This window comes from Lepidochelys olivacea (genome assembly GCF_965140295.1).
Source record: "Lepidochelys olivacea isolate rLepOli2 genome assembly, chromosome: 12".
Classification (NCBI taxonomy): domain Eukaryota; kingdom Metazoa; phylum Chordata; order Testudines; family Cheloniidae; genus Lepidochelys; species Lepidochelys olivacea.
The window spans coordinates 5657439-5681635 of NC_140422.1; the positions used below are offsets into that span (position 1 = coordinate 5657439).

At 43.4% G+C, this 24197-nt stretch overlaps 1 protein-coding gene across 6 annotated transcripts in view; it reads left to right on the forward strand.

Annotated features, from left to right (window-relative positions):
* The first annotated feature begins 6035 nt into the window (after positions 1 to 6035).
* CNOT1 (CCR4-NOT transcription complex subunit 1) overlaps positions 6036 to 24197 on the forward strand; it is a 91048-nt gene continuing 72886 nt past the window's right edge. For 4 of the 6 annotated variants that reach the window (XM_084644570.1, XM_084644572.1, XM_084644571.1 and 1 more), the window contains exons 1-4: positions 6036 to 6172; positions 16879 to 17149; positions 21948 to 22055; positions 22862 to 22960. In XM_084644570.1, coding sequence (XP_084500696.1) covers positions 17048 to 17149; positions 21948 to 22055; positions 22862 to 22960 — 309 coding nt within the window. In that variant the 5' untranslated portion in view covers positions 6036 to 6172; positions 16879 to 17047. The remainder of the gene's footprint in view (positions 6173 to 16878; positions 17150 to 21947; positions 22056 to 22861; positions 22961 to 24197) is intronic. The other 2 variants (XM_084644573.1, XM_084644574.1) reach the window with 1 other exon arrangement.

Here is a 24197-nt window from a genome sequence, read left to right on the forward strand (position 1 = left end):
CTAGTGCAGTGTGATTGTCTGGCACACCGTGTGCCAGGGGAAGGATCCTCTTATGAAGATCTAGACCTTGGCTCGACGGCAGGTTACTTCGGTATAATTTGTCGCTCGGGGGTGTGAATAATCCACATCCCTGAGCAACGTAAGTTACGCTGACCTAAGCGCTGCTGTAGACAGCACTGTGTGGGCGGGAGATCTTCTCCCACTGACATAGCCACCGCTGCTCGTGGAGCTCTCTCCCGTTGGCTTAGAGTGTCTCCACCATAAGCGGTCAAGTTGCAAGTGTTATAGTGTAGCTGCAGTTCGCCATTGGAATTTCCCAAAATCAGGGGTACGTGCTAAAGATCAACCAGGAAGGGGGCCATTAACTATGTATGTAGGCCTTTAACACATGGAAGTGATGCACACAGGAGACAGGTGGTTGGTTTCGTATTCCAGAGAGGGGGACTCAGCTTTCAAAAGTTTGGGAAACACTGCACTACAGTAGTAGTATCATTCATTTACAAAGGTCCAACGTGCCTGGGGCTGTACAATGCATGTAATAATAAAAAAGAGCCATCGTTTGAGCTCCCTCCTCTTATTGATTCATTGTGATTTGTGCCTGTTTTGTGGCATTGACAGCAAGAGGCCCAATGGAATGTATTGGCAACTTTATCACAGAAAGATGAGTCAGTCACAGTGCTAAGTAGTCCATTGGTATTGGATTCCTACTGAGTTACCACCAAATCCTACAATTACTTCTAGGGGAACTCCCATGGTCCTGCTTCATAGAGGTGAACTTTTCCCCCGGAACAGACTGGTAGACTCAAGGGACTCTTAGATCATCTGAATCAGTTTCAGATTCCAATTAAAAACCAGACAGTTGAAAAACTCAGCATAGACCACACAGCGTAAGAGTGGGGACTCCTCAGATCTACATGTCTGAGTATAGGAATAAAACAAGTTTGAGCTTGCCCAGCTCTAACGGTTTGAGGACCCTATGATAGACCCTCATGTGCTGAAAGATGCTCATTCTTGGGGCATCTTTTGAAGCGGTCACCATGTGCCAATGGATCTGTCAGGATAACACCTCCTCTCCCCCTGTATGACATACAGGGAAGAGCAATAAACATCTGTGCCCATGTGGCCAGCCAGGCTTCTGGGAGGCCACCCAAGGCAGCAAGTACAGATTGAACAATCTGTGCAGCTATTAAATTTGTCAACAAAAGTGCTGGAGCAGCAAAACCAGCCCCAAACTGCAGAACGCTTCTGTCTGGACAAGAACTGTTAGTGCCCTTTGTTAAATAGTAGCAGTTTCTGAATGTGCTTTTGAAATCCTCCTTTCCACCACTCAATATAATAGCGTGCTCTTGCCTCTCTAATGCACAGGGTGCTGGTCACATGGTTTCACAGTACAAGCCAGGCCAGGCTCAAAGATATTTGAGTGCTTTCTTTCCAACACTGCCTGTATCTGACCTGCCTGGCTCCTTCCTGCCTGTGAGTAAATACAGCAGGAAAAGCTGTTGAAGAGAATTGAAGCTGGAGTATCTGCTCTGCTTTGTATTATTCTTTTCAATCATTTTGTAAAACAGTAAAATTGATTTAAGGCGTGTATAGATATGAATAAACCTATTCGGTCAACAGATCGTTATGTGTTTATGCTTAGTCTCTGATTAAAGGGGGATCACGTTACTTAGTGGCTATCCAGTAGGGACTAACCCTCTCTTCCTGTTCGGAGACATCATCCCTCAGTTAAAGGAGTTCATGTTAACAGTAAATGTACATTGGACCTAATCAATAAGGCCTAATCAATGCTTTTCAGAAGCTTTGGGCTACTGGCTGAGGCTCAAGGGTGAGTTGAGAGCCATGGAGATTCTCAAAGCTGATGGGTGGTTGTGCCCAAGTTTTCTGAACGAACATGGGCATTCGTGCTTCAAGGGGGTGGAGCAGGGGCATGGTTTGGGGATTGGGAACTTGTAACAGGGTGGTCTGCCTCTCTGAGGGCCAGAGAGCAGGTGGTCCTGTTCTGGAGGAAATCTCAGCAGGCAGGTGCAGGGGAATCAGCCCCCCTACTTGGACAGCAGCTAATGATTCAGGCTGATTTCCATCTGGAGGATATAAACGAGGGGCAGCTCCAGCTACATGGGGGAGCCTGGGATTGCTGAGTACTATCGCCTCTGGCTGCAGCAGCAACCTGTGATAGGGTGGGCAGGCCTGCAGACTGCCTATCCCCCTCCACAGCTGGGGAGGTCCAGACCTAGGATATGTCTATGCAGCAATAAAAGACCCATGGCACAGCCCTGGCCGGTCTGGGTCAGCCGACTTGGGCTTCCCGGGTATAAAATGGCAATGTAGACAGTCGGACTCAGGCTGGAGCCTGGCCTCTGAGACTCCAGGGCTCTTGCCCAAACCTGAACAGCTACGGTGCAATTTTATAGTCTCATGAGCCTGAGTCAGCTGACCTGGGCTCTGAGACCTACTTTTAAGTACTGGAAGCCAGAGGGCTCCACAATCTCAGACAAAAACAAGACTATTGCTTTTGTTTTGTGTTAAAGAATAAACAGAGCCCTGAACTAAGGGCTAGGAATGGAACTGGTGTGGCTGATTGATTGTCCCAGGCTGGTGATCAGGTCCACCAGCCACAGCCCACAAGCAGTCTTTTCAGAAGGACTGCAAGGTTGTCAAAAGTTAGTCAAATCAGAGGCAGGAAGGGGCAGGTTAAGGGTGTGCAAGCAGCAGCCCCCTCGTTGGCTGGTCTGCAACAGGATGTGGAGTAAGGATGCTGTCACCAATGCAAGGAGCTGGTGAAGAACCCTTATGTAAATCTGACCCAAGTACTACTCATTTCTAACGCAAAACTTGACAAGCTCAAATGAGAAATGCAATAAATAGATCCACCCTTGCAACAGCTTGAAAAAAGTGATTCTATATTGATGGCCAAAAGAAAACGCTCAGGCACCTCCAAGCAAAAAACTTATTGAGACAACAGTGATAAATTTGCTGAATATGGAGTGGTGCTGTACAAAGACAATCGAGTCCTAACACAGACAGCATGAAGTTGGAAATGTGAAGCATAAGCCACAGTGCCTAATGAGAAGAATAAGAACTGGGCTGAAGACGTCCAAGGATGAGTGCTGCTCATAAAGAGAGAGATGATAAAGAGAGAGACCCTCAGCTGTGTTCAGTACAGTGGGTGGGCACAATAGAGCAATTGGGCTGGTTCTGACACACGTGTTTTAGATGTGTGTATTTTTATATGGATGTATTTTTATTTACACAACTGTTTGCAAATATAAAACTTCACATGTGTAGAAATTAAGGCCTTTAGGCCTTCTGTAAACTGGGGACATTTTCATAAACATTCAAACAGGTTTACAGATTCCAAGTCTTTTGGAAAACTTGCTCAGCGTAGACAAAGGTGTATGGTTTACAAGAAGAAAACAGGGCAACATAGGTGTGGCAGCAGAAGGGACAACAGGCAGAAGGTGCCTGCTTAGGACATGAAGCAAGGAACAGAGGCTGGCTGAGGGTCTTTGATCAGAGTTGGCTAGGGAAACTGGGAAGCCTGTGAAACAGCCACAACTCTTCTGTTTAAAATGTTACACCCATGGCAGGGAAAGCTTTGACTGATGCCCAAGCTTTCTCCAACTGGTGCTCAAAGCATTTCAGGAAGCCAAGTTCCTTCTGCTTCACATAAAAGCTTTGAGCTCCATGCTTTGGAAGCTGGATTGTCAGTTAAAACTTGGTCAACTGGTCATGCAGTTTTAAACGCAGGAGATGGAATTATTTAACTCTGCTGCTCCCCAGCTAACCCCTTTCTCCAGACAGTTAACTAGTCTCCAGCCCTGGGTCCTTAGCCCCATGATTACATATATTAATTTAAAAAAAAATGGTAAGGAATCCGCCACTCCCCCCAGCAAAAAAAACCTCTTCATTAAGACTCAGGACTGCTCAAACATATTTCTTCATAATGCCCGTGGTAAAGAGCAAGGAAATAATAAGGTAACATTCACACCCAACACAATACCATTCTCCAAGTGTTAGCCAGCTACAATCATAACACCCATCTCAGCATGCGTACGTCCTTCAATTCAATGATTCTGCCAACCTCAATGCACCTCAATGCACCCAACAAAGGCCTGAAATTCAAACTGCAATGCACTGCATGCTCCCACCTGTTTCTGTCACTTCATTGTATTGCTGATTCCAAATACATATTGTATTTGAGTTGCAAAACTCAGCTTTTTTTCTCCAGGCATTTGAAAATGGGGAGTGTAAGGGTAGGCAACTGTTCAGGGGAGGTGGGCATTTAAGCTGCCCGGCTCCTTGGCTATGGCTATCTTAATTTATACTGCTGTACTTCAGCTGTGCAAACTATTTTATGAGCAAATTGGGACTTGAGGAGTTCATAATATCAAAAAGTTCAGAAAACTGAGCATCTCAAAATTACAGCAGGCTCAGTGCACAAGATGCAGGATCATAGATCACAGAATATCAGGGTTCGAAAGGACCTCAGGAGGTCATCTAGTCCAACCCACTGCTCAAAGCAGGACTAATCCCCAATTTTTGCCCCAGATCCCTAAATGGCCCCCTCAAGGATTGACATATGTACTGGGTTTTTTAGACATGAATATACTTTGTGTGAGCCGTGAATAAATAGCAACAAATCTGTCCTCTATTTTGCTTGGTATGTAATTGGTGCATTAATTTTTCCATAACCACAACCTCCTGTATTTTTGAACCATTCCTCTCGTGTTGGACTATTTTTCGTTTTCCTGGCTGGCATTTCCGTAACTCTAACGGAGAAATGTGACACGGCCCTGCACAGGCGCCGGTCTCTCCCCGGGACATGGGGCCGCCCTGTGCCCTGGTTCTGGAGCCAGAGGTGGCTAGGGAGTAGCCATGTTTCCGCGAGGCGCCAGCTTCCAGCCCAAGCCATGCGTGGGGCAGGCCAGGCGGAAGGAGGTGCCGCTGCCTGCTTGGCTGTGGGCAGTTCTGGTCTCACACTGGTTTGACGGTGGCACATTCCCATTGACTTCAGGAGTGACTCCTGATCTGCGGTGGTGCAGAGCAGGCACCGACTGTCTGATCCGAGCTGGCACCTGCCCTGGCTCGCCAGGTCCTTTGCCATGTGCAGAGCAAGTGAGCTGGGCCGTCATGTGACACGGCGGGGGGGGGGGGAGCTGGAGCCAGGTGGACTGTACCATCGCATAATACCTCAGGGGGAGGCGGTGAAGAGGAAAGATAGGTTTCAGAGTAGCAGCCGTGTTAGTCTGTATTCGCAAAAAGAAAAGGAGGACTTGTGGCACCTTAGAGACTAACCAATTTATTAGAGCATAAGCTTTCGTGAGCTACAGCTCAAACTGAGCCATACCACTACGGAACAGGGTGGCGGGGGAGAGCGCGCATGTGTGGGGGCGGAAAAGGGAGGGGGTGGGGTGGACTGGACTGTACCATTGTGTCGGTGCTCATGGGGGGAGAAGTCTACCCGGGTTGGAGTGCAAGAGGTAGGTGGACTGTACCATTGGGCGCACTGCTTACACCATGAAGCAGCGCCTCAAGGACTGCACCATTGGGTAGCACCTGACGGGGGTACCGCGCAGGAAGTGTTGTCCCTCCAGTTGGGGCTGGGCAGCCCCTCCTCTTCCCCAATGTCTCCGCTCTCGCCCTTTGCGGCCTCCTTCACTTCCCCTTCCTCCTTGCCCAGCCGCGCTCCCCTGCCGTTGGCCGGACCCTGTGCGCCCAGCGGCCTTCACTGAACGCCGATTGGCCGCATCCCTTACGCGCAGGCGCCCTGACCTTTGATTTGCAGAGGGGAGGGAGGAAGGCCTCCATCCCATTAACCAATCAGTGGCAGGCCCTTGCTTTGGGGCAGAAACTCAGCGCTCCCATTTCTTCCCCCAATGAACCCCAGTCGCTGATTGGGCGGATCCCACGAGCGCAGGCGCCCGTGCCGCCTGCCTGGATTGTGATTGGCTGGAATCCGCGTGCGCGGGGAGGAGGGCCGCGGCCCCGCCCTGCGCCTGGCGTGCCGCGAGGGGACTGGGGAGGGGAAAGGCCGCGACGTGAGCGCGCGACCCCGTCCGCCATTTTGTATTGAAACCAGCGGAGGCGAAAAGCTGAGAGAGGATAAAAGCGCCAGAGGCTGAGCGAGGCGCCTGCTGCGGCCCCACGATCCCCAGCCCTGCCGTCTGAGGTGAGAGCCGCGACGGGGCCCTGGGCTGGACGCCTGGGAGCAGGCCGCGGGTACGGAGGCCTGGGGCCGGGCTCAGCCCTGGGCTTAGAGTATGTGGGGCCCGGGCCCAGGCGAGCAGGAACGGACCGGAAGGATGGGAGCGTGGGGTAGCCCGAGTCTTGTGGGGGGCTCGGAGCGGTGCTGGGGCGGTCGTGAGGCGCTCGGGGGCTAGGCTGGGACGTGACCCGCAGTCTGGGGGAGGCGGGAGCCCGGGTCCGTAGAGGGGGCACCCCGCACGTCGGGGGCAGGACAGCCCGGCGCCCGCCCGGAGCGGCGGGCGGGCTTGCGGCGGTGGGGCCCGTGAGCCCGGCCGGAAGCTCCCGGTAGGGGGAGCCCGAGTGGAGGCTCCGAGGCCCAGCCGTTTGCGGGGCTCGACCGTGTGTAGGGCTGGGCGGTCCGTGCTGGACCAGTCTGCCTGGCTGCTGGGGCTCTCGGCGGGGAGTGGCTGGACTCCAGCTCCCCAGTTTTCCAGGACGGGCGGGGGGCAGAAACTTACCTTTCTCCTGGGGCTACGGTTCTTTGAGACACCAGCGTTAATGAGCTTGCTAGGAGGGAGCCTAGGAAAACCTGCCTCTTCCCTGGTGGGTGAGGGAGGATGGACTTAGGCTACCACATCCCCTTGGGCTCCTTTTGGATCCCCATGAGTTACTGGGTTTGAAATGAGTTGGATCAGGTCTTTGAATACCTGGCCCTCACGGATCGTTTCCAACCTCTAGGCTGTTGGTTAACGTAAAGAGCCCGTGGTAGGCCTGACCTGACATGGGTTCTTGAAAAGCCGAGTAAGAGGAGGTCTTGAAAAGCCCAACATTTACAAGACAGGGTTATTCTGTTACTTTGGCTGATGAAAAATAAATATATAAAAATGGAGTTACATATTCATACAGTAAGTACTGTGAGGACATGGTCTTTAATTACAAATTATTTCAGCATACCAGAAGTGGCTGTGCTATTCAGTTGAAAGGAAAAAACATTTCTAAATTCTATCATCCAGTTAACTTGAGTGATGAGCAGCTGCTTAGTCCTAACATTTGCTTAGTTCAAAACTAGAAAACTTAATGTAATTGTAGTAACTTAGTGTAAACTGTTCTTTAAAAATAGCTCCCTTGAAATGGGCATTCATTGCTTGTGTAATAGCCTTCCCTTCCAAGGTCTTGAAACTGAAAGGTGACTGCCAGCTAACTTTAACAAATTGCAAAAGATTTTGTTCAGTGCATACAACTGCAAAAAGAGTGAGACGTGATGTACAAGGGCCTTAAATATAATGAACAGATAAAAGTTGACACTGTGACAGCCAAATATAGACTTAGTGCCTGGAACATAAAACTTAAAGTTTAGAAGTCTCCAGTTTTGTCATGTGATCGGATAATGCAGATGCTTTCTGAGCTCAACTTCAAGGACTCTATGATGGAAAGCAGCTGTCAGATTGTTAAGCTGGTAGTGAAATACAGGTATTTCTAAAGAGACTTGTATGACAATTCATTCTTGATACATATAAGTAACTTCAGGAGGCTTCCTGTTTCCAAGGTAACTATACTTTGGATTGAATAAAATGAAGGCAAAATTAGCCCGGATGAGGTAATTGCCTTGTAAACAGGAAGCAGTCTTGGATGGCTGTGCAGAAATGTACTTTCCATCCCACTCCTGCATCTAGATTCAGTATTGTCCTTCACTTCATATCCCTATAAACATGGCTGTCTAAATTTCTGACCCTCATCCTGTTGCCCTACAACTCCAGTCTTGAGTCTCCCCTGTGCTTCTCCCTAGAGAGATTTATTCCTGTCCATTCTTCTGATCAGTGTTTACTTTAAAATTGTATTTAATAGCTGGAGTTGGATAGAAATGAGATACTGAGTTGGCCATGTTTAGCTATTTGGATGGACTGTACTGAAGGGAGTAGAGCAGAGATTTTTATAACTGCTGTTACTGAGGAGGAAAAATTAATCAAAACATTGTACTCTAGTGAATGCCCATCAGTAAACCAAAGTGCAGGGAGAAGTGTCATTCATTGAGTACAGTATTCCTGTGCTCTAGCGAGATTCAGTTTGTGTTTTTAGTTAATAAATAACACTGTATGTAGTATTAATCACTGAAGTTCTCCTTTAAGGCGCTGGCATGTAACATTTATCAACAGTTTTAAACGTGTTTTTGGTAGAAAAAAATCAGTTCTAATCCATCTTCACTGGTCACTGAAGATAGGTCCTATCTATTGTAAACTTAACTACACTGACTAGGGAGAACTTCAAACTGCATTGTTAAACTGGAGTGCAAATAGGATATAAATGTGTATCCTGGTTGCTCTACAACAGTGGTCACCAACTGTTAGATTGCAATCAGCTGGTCGATCCTGGAGCCTCTGACAGTCAAATGTGATCTCTGGCTGCAAAAAGTCCAGCAGGGCTAAGGCAGGCTCCCTGCCTACCCTGGCCATGCACTGCTCCTGGAAGTGGTCAGCATGCCCCTGCAGCCCCTGTGAGGGGGAAGGGGGAGTGGTCTCCATGCTGCTCCTGCCTGCAAGCATGGCCCCCGCAGCTTCCATTGGCTGGGAGCGGGGAACTGCATCCAATGGGAGCTGTGGGGGCAGTGCCACATTCCCCTGCCACAGGGGCATGGTGGCCGCTTCTAGGCCAGGGTAGGCAGGGAACCCATCTTAACCCCGCTGCACTGCTGACTGAGGTAAGTGCTGCCTGGCGGGAGCCTGCATCCCAGCCACCAGCCCTGAGCTGTTCTCCTGGAGCCTGCACCCTGTACCCCCAACACTGCCCCAGCCCAGAGCACCCTCCGGCACCCGAACACTCTCCTAGAGTTTTGCACCCCAATCTCCTGCCCCAGGGTCAGCCCTGAGCACCTTCTCATGCTCCAAACTCCTCTGCCCCAGCCCAGAGCCTGCACCCCAACCCCCTACCTCAGTCTGGTGAACGTGGGGGAGAGCGAGTGATAGAGGGGCGGAGGATGGCATGAGTGGGGCAGGGCCTTGGGGAAGGAGCAGGATAGATCCTGGGTTGCACTTAAATTCAAAAAGTGATCTTGTGCATAAACAGGATGGAGATCAGTGCTCTACAGTATGTACACTACCTAAGTGTTTTTCACATTCTTCATTTGGGACACTAGCAAAAGGTACTTGCTGTGTTCCCCAGGATACTTACCAACATTCAACACACTCAATGCAAAAGAGGCTGGAAACTGATATTTTTAACTAGTTATAATGCTCTGTAGCACAAAATTGCAAGACCATGTATTTAGGCAAGTTTGTGGCTGAAATGTAAGTGTGGGGCTACATGTTGACTGCTGAAATCATATTGACTAAATGGAATTTATAATCTTAAAATAAGGGAAGGATGCCAAAGCTTGTTCAATAGCTAATTAAAGAAACATTTAATTGAGTTACTACTATGCCAGTTGAGTTAACAAACTGCTTTCTACAAATTATTTTTCTCTAAAGTAAACCTAAACTTTTGTTGGAGAGTAGCTGTTTGGGGTTGTGGTGAGAGTTACTAGACCAAATATTAAGCTTGTTCTACTATATTGGAAAGAATGAGTAAAATTTCCCAGTAATGTAATTAAATTGTCATCCATGTGGCTTATGCAGTGAGTTTTCTCTTGCCATAAATGTTTAAGCAGTAACTGTCTTGTAGTCTAAATTAGCTTTGAAGCATACCTCCAGTTTCTTCCCTAACTGAGTTTTTTGAGGCACTAGCAGAGTACTTCATAAACTCTAGTTATGTGGCTTTGATGGGAGGACAAGATGAACATATTCCACCAGAAACTAGTTCAATAATTTTGCTCCTCACTGTTTCCTTATGCAGAATCTTATAGAACTTGCATTCCTGTAATGGCCTCACATTTTTTGGCTCAGATAAAATGCTAACATCCACATTGGAGGTGTGATGTTGTTTAACTACTGCCTTTGAAACCCAATGGAAATGCTTGTCTCGCACCTTGAAAAATTCCTAACATTCAAATAAAATCTTACCTTTCCTGAGCCATTTTAAGACTACTTTTGTAGAGTGTCTCTTGTTTTGAATGACAGATTTCAGAGTAGCAGCTGTGTTAGTCTGTATCCGCAAAAAGAGAAGGAGTGCTTGTGGCACCTTAGACTAACATTTATTTGAGCATAGCTCACTTCATTGAATGCATGCATCTGATGAAGTGAGCTGTAGCTCACTAAAGCTTAAGCTCAAATAAATGTTAGTCTCTAAGGTGCCACAAGTACTCCTTTTCTTGTTTTGAAGTATTTCAAAGCACTTCAAAGGCATTTTCAGTTCACCCTCCTCAGTGGTAAAATACACAACTGAACTGCCACATGCCTTTAGATTGGAATACTGTATGCAACTGAAGTGTCACACAGTAACTGACAGTGCATTTCCATTTACTGGATTTATAGATTAGTAAAAACGTTTCAGTACTGAATACTGACTTTTCTGTGGAGACTGAAGTTTGTGCTCACTGCTAAACTATTGGATTCTTGCCTAGAATTTTATTCTTGTGTTTATAGCCCACCTGAATTCCACAATATTAGAGCCACTTCAGAAGTGGCTCTGATTACCAACTGAAACTTTACCTGCTATACGAGTTCCTTATGATATACTTGTCATTCTCTTTAGGAAGTGTAATGATTCCGTGCAAGATTTATAAGTTGACTAAAGTGGGTATGCTGTACCACTTGAAATAAAATTTTATACTTTGTGTGAGAGTATGGATAAGTGCTAATACAGATGACGATAATAATTTAAGGGGTGACCTAAGGGCCAAATCTGTTATGAAGGTAGTGCCCCTTGTAACGCAGGAACTATATCTTAAATAATCTAAATAGAGCCCTGTGCAGATACAAAACTTGTATCTGCATCCGATCTGCAGACATGGTCTGCATATTTGCAGGGCTCTAACTTCAAATATGCTGATAAAATTGGCTTGTAACAAAATGTCTTGGGCTGAGCCTGTTTATCTTAAAGTAGACACAAAATCCTAGGTGCACTACACCTTGCTTTTTTAGTTACTTTAGGTGAAGGAGTGCAGTCTGATTGTCCTATTGGGTCACTCACTGAGTTTTGCAATGAAACATTCAAGGAGAATGGCTTTCCTTGCCTGTTACATTCTAGACAGTCTTGTTTTAAACATTACAGCTGAATAAAAACCATTTTGTCCCTGTTGATGGCTAGCTAAACCAATGCAGTATTCTAGAAGTCCATTCTTCATAATGTTCTGAAACTTTCATATTTAAGACTTTTATGAAGACTGCTAATGAGGAAATTCCAAAACATCATTTGCATCAACCGTGACTTCTAATGTCTTGTCATTCAGTTGCCATAATGCTTTCAGCTTCATAGTTTAAAAATTAAGTCATACACAGTCTAACATGAAATTTATGATCCACAAATCAGACGTTTTTCTGCCCTGTGAATGACTCTTCACTTTGGTATATGATCACTTCAGCTGGTTAGCCTAATTTGTAGAATAGGCCAAGTAGGTCATATCTGGGCAACAGAAAGATGAAAACTACTGTGACTTTTTTGGAGTGGTGGTGAGGAAAGGCAGCTTTCCACATGCATTACTTAAGACCAGGGACTCTTACTGAATTTTTCCTTCTTTAGAAGATAAGGCACTCTTGATTAGTTAAAATGTCTTTTGGAGAACTTTTCTATAATTGACTGGGATCAAGTTTAATATCCGTTGCCTGAACTCTGACACACGTCTTTCAAGTGTGAAAAATGACTAGATACATACAGTAACTGATTGACATAGTGAAAACATTCTTTCTTGCTGAGTAAAGTGATGGATTTCTCAGGGTACATCTTCCCTGCCAAGTTAACATAGGTGATTATCATTGAGGTTAGCCTAGCCTGTCCAGATGTGAGCAGCCAAATGTGAGTTACTGTGTCCTGGTGCTGCACTGCTCATCAGCATGTTAGGACTTCTATGGGCATGTCACAACTGCTCTTATTGCTGTAGTAAGCTGAGTCACTCTGATTCTTTACTAGTGAATTGTGGAAGAACTTGTCTGTCCTGCTGGGCACATGGGGGGCTGGGAGGGGTGGTAGGAAGGCATTGGAGGGCTGTGAGCATTTGGGTGGCTTATCCTCTGATCCTCATTGCAAAGTGGTTGGGTACCAGCCCAAGTGAAAACCTTTCGGGTGTTTGATGTGTACCCTTGGACAGCCCAACTAGCACAGGTTGAAACCACCACTAATCGTGGATCAGGTTTTGTGTGGATCGGAGGAGAGTGTAGTGATTGTCTCATGTCATCCACATAGTTCTTGTTGGGGCATTTGATGATCTGGATGAGCTATACTACATGTTGTGATCAGCATGTGTAGAAACCATGAATCTTGAAAGGTGTGGTGTGGGTGGAGTATCACATGCTTATCACACTGGATGAAGTATACCACATGTTGTATCAAATGCCCCATAACTATATGGGTGAAATCAGACCACCATTATGCTCTTGAAGGAACTTGCACAGAAATATAAGACAAAAACACCATATCACCTGTGGGCAAATAATGTGATAACTCCATATCTGATTTTTTCAGTACCCCTCCTCAAGGGAAACCTGCACAACACCTTCAGAAAGCAAGCCTGGGAACTTCAGTTCGAAACTCTGCTAGACACCAAAAACTATGGACTTAACAAGGACACTAATCTTATGCATAGTTCATTACAACAACTTGTAATACATCTGCACTATCTGCTACCCTTAATTGCCCACTTCAAAACCTTTATGCATAACAATCTGACTCCCAATTGCTTTCCAATGCACTTTACCTCTTCTGCTTATCAATCTGTCCCAACTTGTATTTAGTTCAGACGCTGCTTTCTTCCCCCAAAGAAGAGTTCTGAGTAGCTCTGTTGATGGAAGATACAAGCTTTAGAAGTTGGTCCAGTGGAAGTTATTACCTCACCTACCTTGTCTCTGAAGAATGTACTTGCCTAAAATATCTACTTATTTTCCCCTGGAACTCTCTACTACTCAAACTCACTCAAGTTTGATCATTCAGTGAATGGTGCAAGACATATCTACTTGTGCAAGCTCTTTCCCAAGTACTGCATTAATTTTCCTTATCTTATCAACAGTCATTGTCCTTTAAGAAGGTATAATGATAAAGGGTTTATAAGGTATTTTCTCAGTTGACATAGTTGCCTTAAAGTTCTCTGTAATGGGAATAAGCACAAAAGCTTGTAACAAATATAATCCACCCCTCCTTAACATACTTTATATCTTGATGTGTTTAGAGCATTGAGATGAGGCTCCTTCCTAGAACTGTATGGGCCGTTACTACTGTATTTCATCTTTGAGCCACAGTATCACTTCAGCCATTCTCAAATCCTGCTGACTTTAAAATGAGAGCCAAATTTGGGATCCTAATTTTGATTACTGTATTGTACTGTGAGATGCTGCTGCTCAAGGCTTGCAAGGAGGAATGCTTGTCATGGCGAGGTGAGATGTCAGGAGAAGGGAGTAAGTTCCCAGCTTCCTCATAAATTAAGCCCTTGTTTTACTGTTGTTGCTGCTAGCTTTTCTAAGCAGGGCAGAGTGAAACTTTAGTTGGTGTTGGTCCTGCTTTGAGCAGGGAGTTGGACTAGATGACAACCCTAATCTTCTATGACTCTAAGCTAACAAAGCTGTGGTCAGTTTCACTGCTGTTCACAGGGTACTGCATAGTAGGTGATGAAAGCAAGAACCATGTCAACCTCCTATCAGCAGCAGAACTAGTTGCTGGAGCCATGTGGTAAGAGGGCCCAAAAATACAAACTGAGTTTTGGGTGGTACAGTGGTGACCACGCTACTCTCTCATCAGTCAGATGCTCTTGGGTTGAGGAAGAGTTCCTTCTCACTTTTCAGCAGCCACATGGGTGAGCTTTAAGATTTTGATTTGGTACTAGCTACCCAAAAATAGAACCCATGAGCAAAATCTAGGTAGAGTGCTGTTCCTAGTCCGTACCATAGCAATCACTGTGGAATCCAAGTATTCTAGTAAAGGGAGGGTGATCAATTCTTGTCAGCATCTTGCTGATGAGCTCAACTTCTTAACTGTGCTGTGCTGGACCTTGCTGGTGGCCATTCCCTATCTGCTATACGTATAGTAGGTTAGTATGAAAAACTTCTCAAGCTGTACAGTTGTTGGGCCAGTAAGCTGCCTCTGTGTGTGCAGTGAGAACTTTTGAAGAATGTACACTTGACGTGTTCAGGAAAACTAGTCATTGAAAGATTTATTTATGTATTTATTTTAAATGGGAATCTAGTAATCTTTTTTAACTACTTTTTTTTAAAGTACATATCTGCTCAGAGTACTCCTGAAGGTCTTTGTGGCCTTAAGTCACCTTTTGTTTCTTTTCTCTGCTGAGTGAAAGACCCCCAAATAGGGTGAATGGATTATATTCCTGTGCAATGCCCACAGTAAAACTGAAGGGACTTCTCTAATCTTTTAGTTAGACATGTTAGATGTCTGTAACTTTCCCTTTGCAGTACAGTTAACTGGCACTTTTATAAGCTGAAAGTCTCTCTTAGGATTCTGGAAGTTGAAGCCTTTTAATTCTAGGGAGTTTCTTTCCTCCCAACTTCTGAGCTTGTAATTTTTTCATAAATGGTGGCAATTGGGTCATACACACAAGTTTCAGTAATATTTATTTTTGTAGCATAAGGCAGCCGTAAAAATGTGGGCTTTTCTAATACAGCAGAAGAGTGGCTTTAAAAATCCAACAGTGGTCTGTAGGTTGATAAAGAATGTATATAAATCTTTTTCCTCTCGCTTGCTAGTCCAATTATGCTTTTACCAGAATACCAAAAACGGATCTGTTGAATATAAAAACTAACATTTTTGTGAAATGTAATGAGCCCCTTTAATTTTGGGCATAATTGAGAAGAAGCATGTCAACTTCTTAGGTGTGGAAGACTAACTTACATTTTGATGGACAGTTGTTAGCTAGCTAATTGTGCCCCAGGAGCAAATGTGCTGCTTATATGACTAAAACGATCACCTGGTCAAGTCCTTTGGAGTGACAGCAATCTGTGATACCAGAAAAGTACAAAATGCCTAACCATGTGTACTCCTCCCACTCCAAGCATAAAGCCAATGTCAAATAAACATCATAACTTGCAATCCTAATTGAAGGGGAGGAGATTCCTTTATATAAATGTGGGGAAATTCTTGGTTAAATTTGAGATGGCAGAGGTTGAATAGCACAGCTTTTTCAGATTTGTTGATATTGTTACTGTTGTCATAATTTTTGTTGAATCCAACTTTAAATTCTTGTGTGGCAGAAAAACCCTTCTGGATAAGGCCATACCTTTTAAAGAAGTAGCAAATCAACTTAGAAAGCCACAAGTATGAGAGTCAGGGTGAATGTTAATAATCTATGTCTGCCCTCTTAGTGCTGAAACGCAGCCCATGGTAACATGTCCCAGCATGTATGATCACATTTGGTCAGAGTATATTCCTCAGTACCTTGTGGCAATATAATGTTTTCTCTGAATAAGGTGACGTCTTCAGATTTCTGGCAAGTTGCCAGCTTGACTTCTGTTTTTGTATACTTCAGATAAATGGCATTTCAATACAGTGACTCTCAAGAGTTAGTATGATGGCTGGCTGATTACAATGTCTTTTATCAATATAGCTTTCAGTTTCCTATCAGTCTTAAAGATCTAGAAGACTCTTCAGTGTACATTCTTGTTTTGGCATGCAATTTTACCCCACTGGCAGAGTCCTTAACTTGACAAGCCAGATTTCACATTAAATAAGATTTCATACTGTCATAGTAACTTGTTAAGCTGTCAAGCTTTGGTTTTGTGGTTGGAAAGCTGGTTTATATAAAATTTTAGGGTCTGTTGCAGATCCTTGTATTTACTCTTTACAATTGCTTGGTGTGATCTATATGGCAAAGAAGGACTGCACACTGCAAAAACTTTCAAATAGTGAATTGTCCCTAAAACCTGTGTCTGAAGCTTGGAATGATTGACTGTCGGTTCTTGCTCTCTGTGATATCTCATGTGTTATGTGTCTCTAGTACAGCTGACAGATTAGAGCTGTTGAAATATCTGCAGTGATCCCTTTGTCTGTTTTGAGCTCTTTTTTTCCTCTAGCTCCTCAAAGGTTGCTGGAGACCTGCATAAACAAGGCTGGGCTGGGGGAAAATCTGTAACAGAACTTCCTTCTATGGACACTACACTTTATTGGCACATGCACATAGGCTACCATGAGAAATGATCCAAACAATGTTCCATGTGTTATGGTAGGCCTTTACATCAAAGGGAAGCTATCAAATCATAAAATTCCTTGTTATCAGTACCTCAGACTGTAAAACCTGGTAACTGACTCCTTTTCACCATTTATTTTGCATTTCACTCCTCTTGGACAAAACCTAAATTGTCTTCTGGTTCTTATGCTGTCATAATGCTCAACTTCCACCACTGCTGGAAAATATATTTTCCCAAGTCTGGTTTTTAATGGAAATACCTAAAAACAAAAATGCAGGAAAACTTTTCTGTTAAGCTTTGTAAAAGTTCTTTTCAAAACTCTACCCTTGAAGTGATTCAGAAATGCTATGTGAAACTTACAAGGCTAGTTAAATATTATACTAGTTTCAATGAAAGACTTAAGTGAATTTCAGAAATCTCTGGAAGATTCGTAAACTAACACAAATTCAACCTAATGCAATGCTATTTTGTCTTCTAGGTGCCATGTTTCAGAACAGAATAAGAACACTTGGAAAGAAGAGCTGAAGAAATAGCACAGAACAGATATAGGCTAATTGAACAAAAATTAACCTGTCTCTGAGGTGACTAAAGGGGAATAATGGTGATTTTGCGCCGGGCTCGGCCGCCTGCTTCCGCCCCAACCAGCAATGAATCTTGACTCGCTCTCGCTGGCCTTGTCTCAAATCAGCTACCTGGTGGACAATTTAACCAAGAAAAACTACCGAGCCAGCCAGCAGGAAATACAGCATGTAAGTAAATTAACAGAAGAGAGTGCTGCAAAGGAAACTTTGAATGGAAGAATGGAAGCATCAGATGTGGTCTTTCCCTTTGAGTTGTACCTCACAGCATTTGTAGTATATTTCTACACATTTACTAACTCCTCTTTTCCCCAAGGTCCAGAACTGTAGCCTGATTAACCTAATTGACTTCTATGGTGAGATGACTGGCTCTGTGGATGAGGGGAAAGCAATGGATGTGTTTATTCCTTGACTTTAGCAAAGCTTTTGATATGGTCTCCCACAATATGCTTGCCAGCAAGTTAAAGTAGTATGGGCTGGATGAATGGACTATAAGGTGGATCGAAAGCTGGCTAGATTGTCAGGCTCAATGGGTAGTGATCAATGGCTCCCTGTCTAGTTGGCAGCTGGTGTCAAGTGGAGTGCCCCAAGAGTCAGTCCTGGGGCTGGTTTTGTTCAATATCTTCATTAACTATCTGGAGGAGGGCGTGGATTGCACCCTCAGAAAGTTTGCAGATGACACTAAACTGTGGGGAGTGGTAGATGCACTGAAAGGTAGGGATAGGATACAGAGGGACCTAGACAAATTAGAGAATTGGGCCAAAAGAAATCTGATGAGGTTCAACAAGGACAAGTGCAGAGGACTGCACTTAGGACAGGAGAATCCCATGCACTGCTACAGACTAGGGACCAAGCAGCTAGTCTGTAGCCCCCCCTCCCAAAAGCTCAGCAGAGTCTGTTACTAACTTCATTTTTTTAACTACTGATTAAGTGTTCTATCAGCCTCCTGAGAGAATCTACTATGCAAATATATCTACCTAAATTCCTTCATATCAGGATCCTTAAGTTTGTACCATTGTTAACTTACAAGGCTATTTGCTTGACACTTCTTGTTCAAAATGTTCTCACTGAAACCTTGGATGCAATAAAAGATGATAACTATAATTCTAGAGTCACTGTTCAATTTCCTGGCAAAATCTGAACACTCCTTTAAAAGGATACCATTTTAAACACTTCTAATGGTCCTTGAATCTTACAATGCTAAATTTAATTGGCTAACTGTTGGATGCTTGTATAACATGTAAAATAAGTCCAGTTTGCTTTCTGGGTTGCAGATAAAACATAGAAGCTTAAAATGTCCACTGTTAACACTTTTTTTTAGGTTTGAAATGTTTTGACGTATTTGTTAAGATTCAGGCTACATCTTGAGTTCATAGCTTTTTACTGTAAAGGGAACCCTTGGGGCTGAAAAGCCTTGTTCACAGTGGATTGCTGAGGAGGAAACACATGTTACTGAACCAGTTTCTAGAACTGGTTTGCCTAAAGCAACTGGTCTTCCAGACTTGAATGAAACCGGTTTAGTTAGTTCAGTTCCCAGCAGGCAGATAACCATATCAGTTTGCACTAGTCATCCAGTTGAGCAATGTCAACCGAAAATCAAAGGGTTGAATGAGTGTGGAGACAGAACTAACCTGTCACTTATAGAGGGGACATTCTAAGTCAGGATTGAGACATAGTAGCAAACATAGTGGGCACTGTTGCCTCCTGTGAAATCCTGCTTTTGTGGAAAACTTCACTTTTCTAGGTCTGTCGTCATGGTACCTTTTTTGAGCAGTAAACTAAAATGTTTTCACACTTTTCGTTATCTAATGCAGATAACTTTAATTTTTCAAGCTGCATGCCACAAAACGAGCATTTGTTTTTTGAAAGCCCTTGAATTATTGAATGTGTCTGTGATCATTGTGTCTGTGATAGCTGGCTCCTAGAACATACCTGTAGTGTTAAATATTTGGATTTTGCCAAAAAAGTGATTGTAATAACTAAATCTTAATGTTTCATACAACTTCCTTCAAATTCACCCAACTTAAATGTTGCTGTTACTTAAACAATGCCTACCTCTTTTCCTGAAAATCTGTCTGTAATCTGATTTATACATCTACTTAGACATTTTTATTGCTGAACTATTTGCATAAGATGCTAAGAAACAAACTCTACTCTAACCTATGTTGCTGAGTAGGCAGTAGTGAACTTGCCACTGGCTGTCAGCCAAGCAGATACATGATGTAGTACAGTGGCTTTTTGTTTTTATAAATTCACTGTATGAACAAGTGGACTGACCGGGATGGGAACATCCTCAACTGTTAATTTTCCTGTAGCAGGAATCATTGACCCAAACTGGCAATTATTCTACATTTCCTTGAGGAAAAATTTAAGTGGATGTAGTCCTGTTTGAAAGGTACTAGAAAGCATTTAAGTCAGAGTTGTGCCTGTGGAGACAAGAACGGCGGGGGGATAAGTTTTCCTTCACCCTGCTCAGAAATGTACCTCACAGTAGGAAATAAAACATCTAAATGAGCAAACAGCTTAATTCTCATGTTATGTTAGTTCATGGATGCTAATTAGTGCAGTGGTACAATTGTAATGGTGGCTTTAACATGGATACTCATTCACTTTTCCTACCTTTAGTGACTCCGTTGAGTCCATAGATTTATTTGGTATAGCACACTGAAGAGCCAGGGGTTTGTAACTGCCTTCAAATGCCTGGGACATAGGCGTGGAAGCTATGTCTGAATACCAATACTTAAGTGATTTGGATTGCCCATAGTTCTAGATGCATTCTGAAGCCTGGATTGACAGATTCACACTCAACAATTTATCTGAGACTTTTGGTGTACTGTAAATACATCTGGACTTTTCATTCTCCTGTGTGAGCATGACCTGCTGGGAGGCCCTCGCAGTCAGGGAGTGGGGTAGTTACTCTTGAATAGAGGGCAGTACTACTCTGTCCTGTTGCATAAACAAAGAAACCTATTAAAAGAGAAGCATGTGGAAATAAGTAAAATGGGAGGGTAGGGAAATACACCATGGAAACTGAGTAGGCTAGACTACTGAAATGTATTTATACACTATTTCTGTTTCACAATTTAGTGCTTGGAGGAGGTGGTGGTGGATTCTGCTCAGACTATTACTGACTGGGCTTGTAATGGGGCAGGTGACTTAAAAAAAAATTACATAGTTATCTAAACTTGGGGAAGGAAATGGTTAGAAGTAGCAATAGTTAACAGATTATGTGTAAAAAGCTCATGGTAGTTAAAACAGCAAGGGCCTGGACTTGAGCTGTTTAATAGCCAAGAACTTAGAAACATAAGACAAGAGGAAGGCGGGCTTTAAAGACAGTATACTACAACCTCACTAAGTCGCTGTGATGGCAAGGAGGCCTGTTGCAAAGTAGCTAATTCATAAACTATTGATGCTGTGCCTTTTGACAAATTAGTTTTAATTCTTCAGTTTAGGTATAAATGGACTAACGTTGGAGGGGAAAGTGTTTGGTGCAGAGCCTCCACCACAGCTGTCTGATGTAAAATATATGTTGAAAAGCTTGCTGATCAGTGAGAGTCTAACTCAGATTACAGAAAACCCTAGTATTTAGGGGTTTATTAAGGTAGTAGGGAGAACAATGGGAGGCACTGATAACTGACACTTGTTCCAGTCTGTGTGTAGTTCAACACCATGGGTATGGGTGGATGGTGATAGTGAATCCAGAGGGGCTTGTGATCAGAAGGATGTGGTGGAGCATGCTGGCTTTATGGAGCTCAGTATATGGCTACTAGTGCAAGGTCAGAGTTGACACTACAGAACTATCCTTCTGTATGACTGCTGAGGGGAAGAGTCTGGAAGTTTGAACAGGTGTCAAGACAGCTGCAGTTTTATGGGATGTGGGGGTAAAGTGGGATGTAAATGAGAGCTGAATCCCCAAGATTCGTCTTAACCCTGTGCTTTTAGATATCTTTATTCTGTTATATAGATAATTTACCAGTTGTTTTAAATAGCTTTGTTTAAACTAGGATGTGCAAAAGGCCATGCTGAATGAGCATTTCCACACTTGCAAGAACTACACAAGAAAAATAGTGGACTAGACTGAAGGACATGTCAAAGATCTGATGCTTGTTTACTTTCTGAATGGCCTGTAATCTTGGCATCCTAACTTAATGAGTCAAAAATTCATTTTAGCACTTAGACTCTCACTATATTTCCTTGCCCACTTGTATACTCCCTTTACCCCTGATTGCCGCCTCCTTCCAAATAAAAGAATTGAGGTACTAGTGTATTAACTCTAGGAGGTCCCCAACCTGTGACATTGGTAGAACCAGGTCAAATCTGGCTCTAGCATGCTACTAGATAAAACAACATTCCAATTTAGGTGGGTCACTGACTCAAAAGTTCAGTTAAGTAACTTGTAAAACACTAATCTTTTTGGTTTCATGTGTTGGTATCTGACAAAATAAATGCCAAACACTTTTCAGTTCTGCAGACTGTATAGATAACTAGGGATTCTCCCATGTGTTGGAGCTGAAACACTGCTCACACCACTTTGGCTCACAGAGCCGTCACTTGGCACAGTGCAGGTTAGTGGCATGAGGCTCATTAGGATGTTAAAGGAATTCTCTTATGTACTGGTTCCTTCCTCAAAAACAAACCAGTTGAGTGCTTAAGCTGGTGTGCCTTAATGTGGGCAGAAGCATGATCAAAGACTACAACTTCGAGTTAGGAGATTGAGGTTCTATTCCTGTCCTCATTTTACTGCTTTGATTCTGTCTTTCCATCCCCAAATGAGGTTAACCCTTACTTCACAGGGGGTAGTGGTATCTTGGATCCTCAGTGCCTCCTATTTGAATTGGAGTATTCCATTGTACAAAGTAGTGAAATTACTACAGTTACCAAAGTACTGGTGCCCCATCTGTGTCTGACAAATTTCCATCAAAATTGTTGGATGTCTTGTTTTCTAGATGGTTTGTTCTTGGTCTTTCAGATTGTGAATCGGCACGGTCCCGAGGCAGACAGGCATTTACTACGCTGTCTATTCTCGCACGTGGATTTCAGTGGCGATGGTAAAAGCAGTGGCAAAGATTTCCATCAGGTAAATTCTAATTACACTTTTAATTGGCTTATTGCAAAGCTCTCAGGCCATTTTAAGCACAAAAGCAGGGTACAGGTTAGAGTCTTCAGTTAATTGGTGGAAAATAATCTGCATAGCTTCTGAATTACAACCCCTTTTGTTGGCTCTAAACTAGTGAGAAGGTAGAAATACTGAGAGCTTGTCTCTGGCTTTGAAAGAACTGACTCAGAAAACCTGCTACTGAAGTATGCTGGCCCCACTTTTGCTTGCCCCATGCAGTACCTTCTTAAAACATCCCTTACCTTTTTAAAGCTTAGCAGCTCATTGTATTGCTAGTTTGGACTATCTTACATACTTCCAAGATATTTAGACTTTTGAGGCACACCTGTTTCCTGGCTTAACCTCCATTCTTTCCTAAAATCTCTTGAGAAACATTGATTAACTTAGCATACTGTGCTCCTGTTTGGCATACAGACAGTGTCTATGCCAACATCTGTAGGAGCCTGAGACAAGTGAAATAAAGCACCAGACTTGCACATCGAGTTTACTGTGCAAGGTGACTGCGAAACATGTTTGGTTAGCTTGTCTAGTCTGGCAAATATTAAAACCTAAATTTTAATGACAAGGAAAGTCAAATTCTGATGGACACTAGTCTGTCTCCTTCCATGTTTCTTTGTACAAAATACTGAATTCAAAATCTCAGGTGCTCCGTAATCTGACTGGGTTATTGCTACTATGGCTGTGGAGTGGAAAGTAGAAGTGATAACTAAATACAGATTCAATATGTCCAAGCAATAGCGGCTTTACAGTTACCTTGTTCTTTTCAGACTCAGTTTCTGATCCAGGAGTGTGCGTCGCTGATTACAAAGCCAAACTTTATCTCGACGCTGTCCTACGCCATTGACAATCCATTGCACTATCAGAAGGTTTGTATTCCCTGTTTTAAAAGGGTCCGTCATGGAAAAACAATGCAGTCAATGAGTTGCATTTAAAATATTTTTTTAAACGGGAAAACTTGTCAAACAAGGCAGTAACATTCTTGCAGTGTGTAACTGCACTAGCAAACTAAAAATCCAACATGAGGAGTGTGACAGAGGTTTTGCTAGAGTTGGAGGGGAAATGGATTAACCCATAGGAAGGAAACCTTTACCCTTCAAGAACTACTATTTTCTAGATTTAGATGGATTGAAGGGGTGCTAGTGCAGGAGGACTGAGGACAGTCTTTAGCATTGAGAACAGGATCCTTATCTAGAGTAAGACTTGACATGCTTCCATTGTTGCCTGAAATCCTCACTGGCCTTGCTTTTTTTTATAGTAGTTTATACCCTCTATTTGTTTTTACTGGGATTTAATTTCTTAAAACTTAAGCTCTTGTCTTTTTTAGTACCATGAATTTTAAAAACTGAATAGTCTTACTCTCCTTATTATCGCTCCCTGTACTTCACTCAGGTTTCCCCAGTAAATATAAATTAGTCAATTTCAGGTTCTTATGCATTCCATAAGCAATATTTGGATTGCAAACACTTGATGGGAGTACTTAAAACCAAGCAAGACTCAGAGCTCAGTTTGTTTCATGAAAAAATATTTGAGTTTAAGCCTTTCTTTATAAACCCGAATGTTGGGTCTAAATTGTATTCCCTTACGATATTAGCTAACGCTAGCTGTCCGTGTGGACATCTGGGATTGCACAGTCTGCTATATCTAACTTTATTCTCCTGCTACTCATCTCACTTTACCATTTTCACAGAAGCACTGTAGTAGTGTCCAAGCCACTTTAGAAAGGGTCTTTCTCTTGATTTTGAAGTAAGCTGGTTTAATAGTGTTAAACTTTTGTGATTTTGAACATTTTGTTATAGACCTCAAAACAGTGAAAATACAAAATAGGTCCCGAGTGCTACTATATTTTTATGTTGATGTGGGGGAGGTCCTGAAAACAATGACTTAGTAACTGAACTAGTGTAACTCCCGGGAAGTATGTCTGAATCTGAACTTTCTACCAAGCATGGATCACCTTGATATTAACTCTGAAAATGGTAGCTTTTGCTTGTTTTTTGACTGCCCTATTCAGGCTTTGTGAGCTAGTCTACTGCAAAATGGCTTCCTTTCCTGCAAATAAATTTCCCTCTCCTGCACATAAAACCTCCGGGCTGTCTCTCATATTAC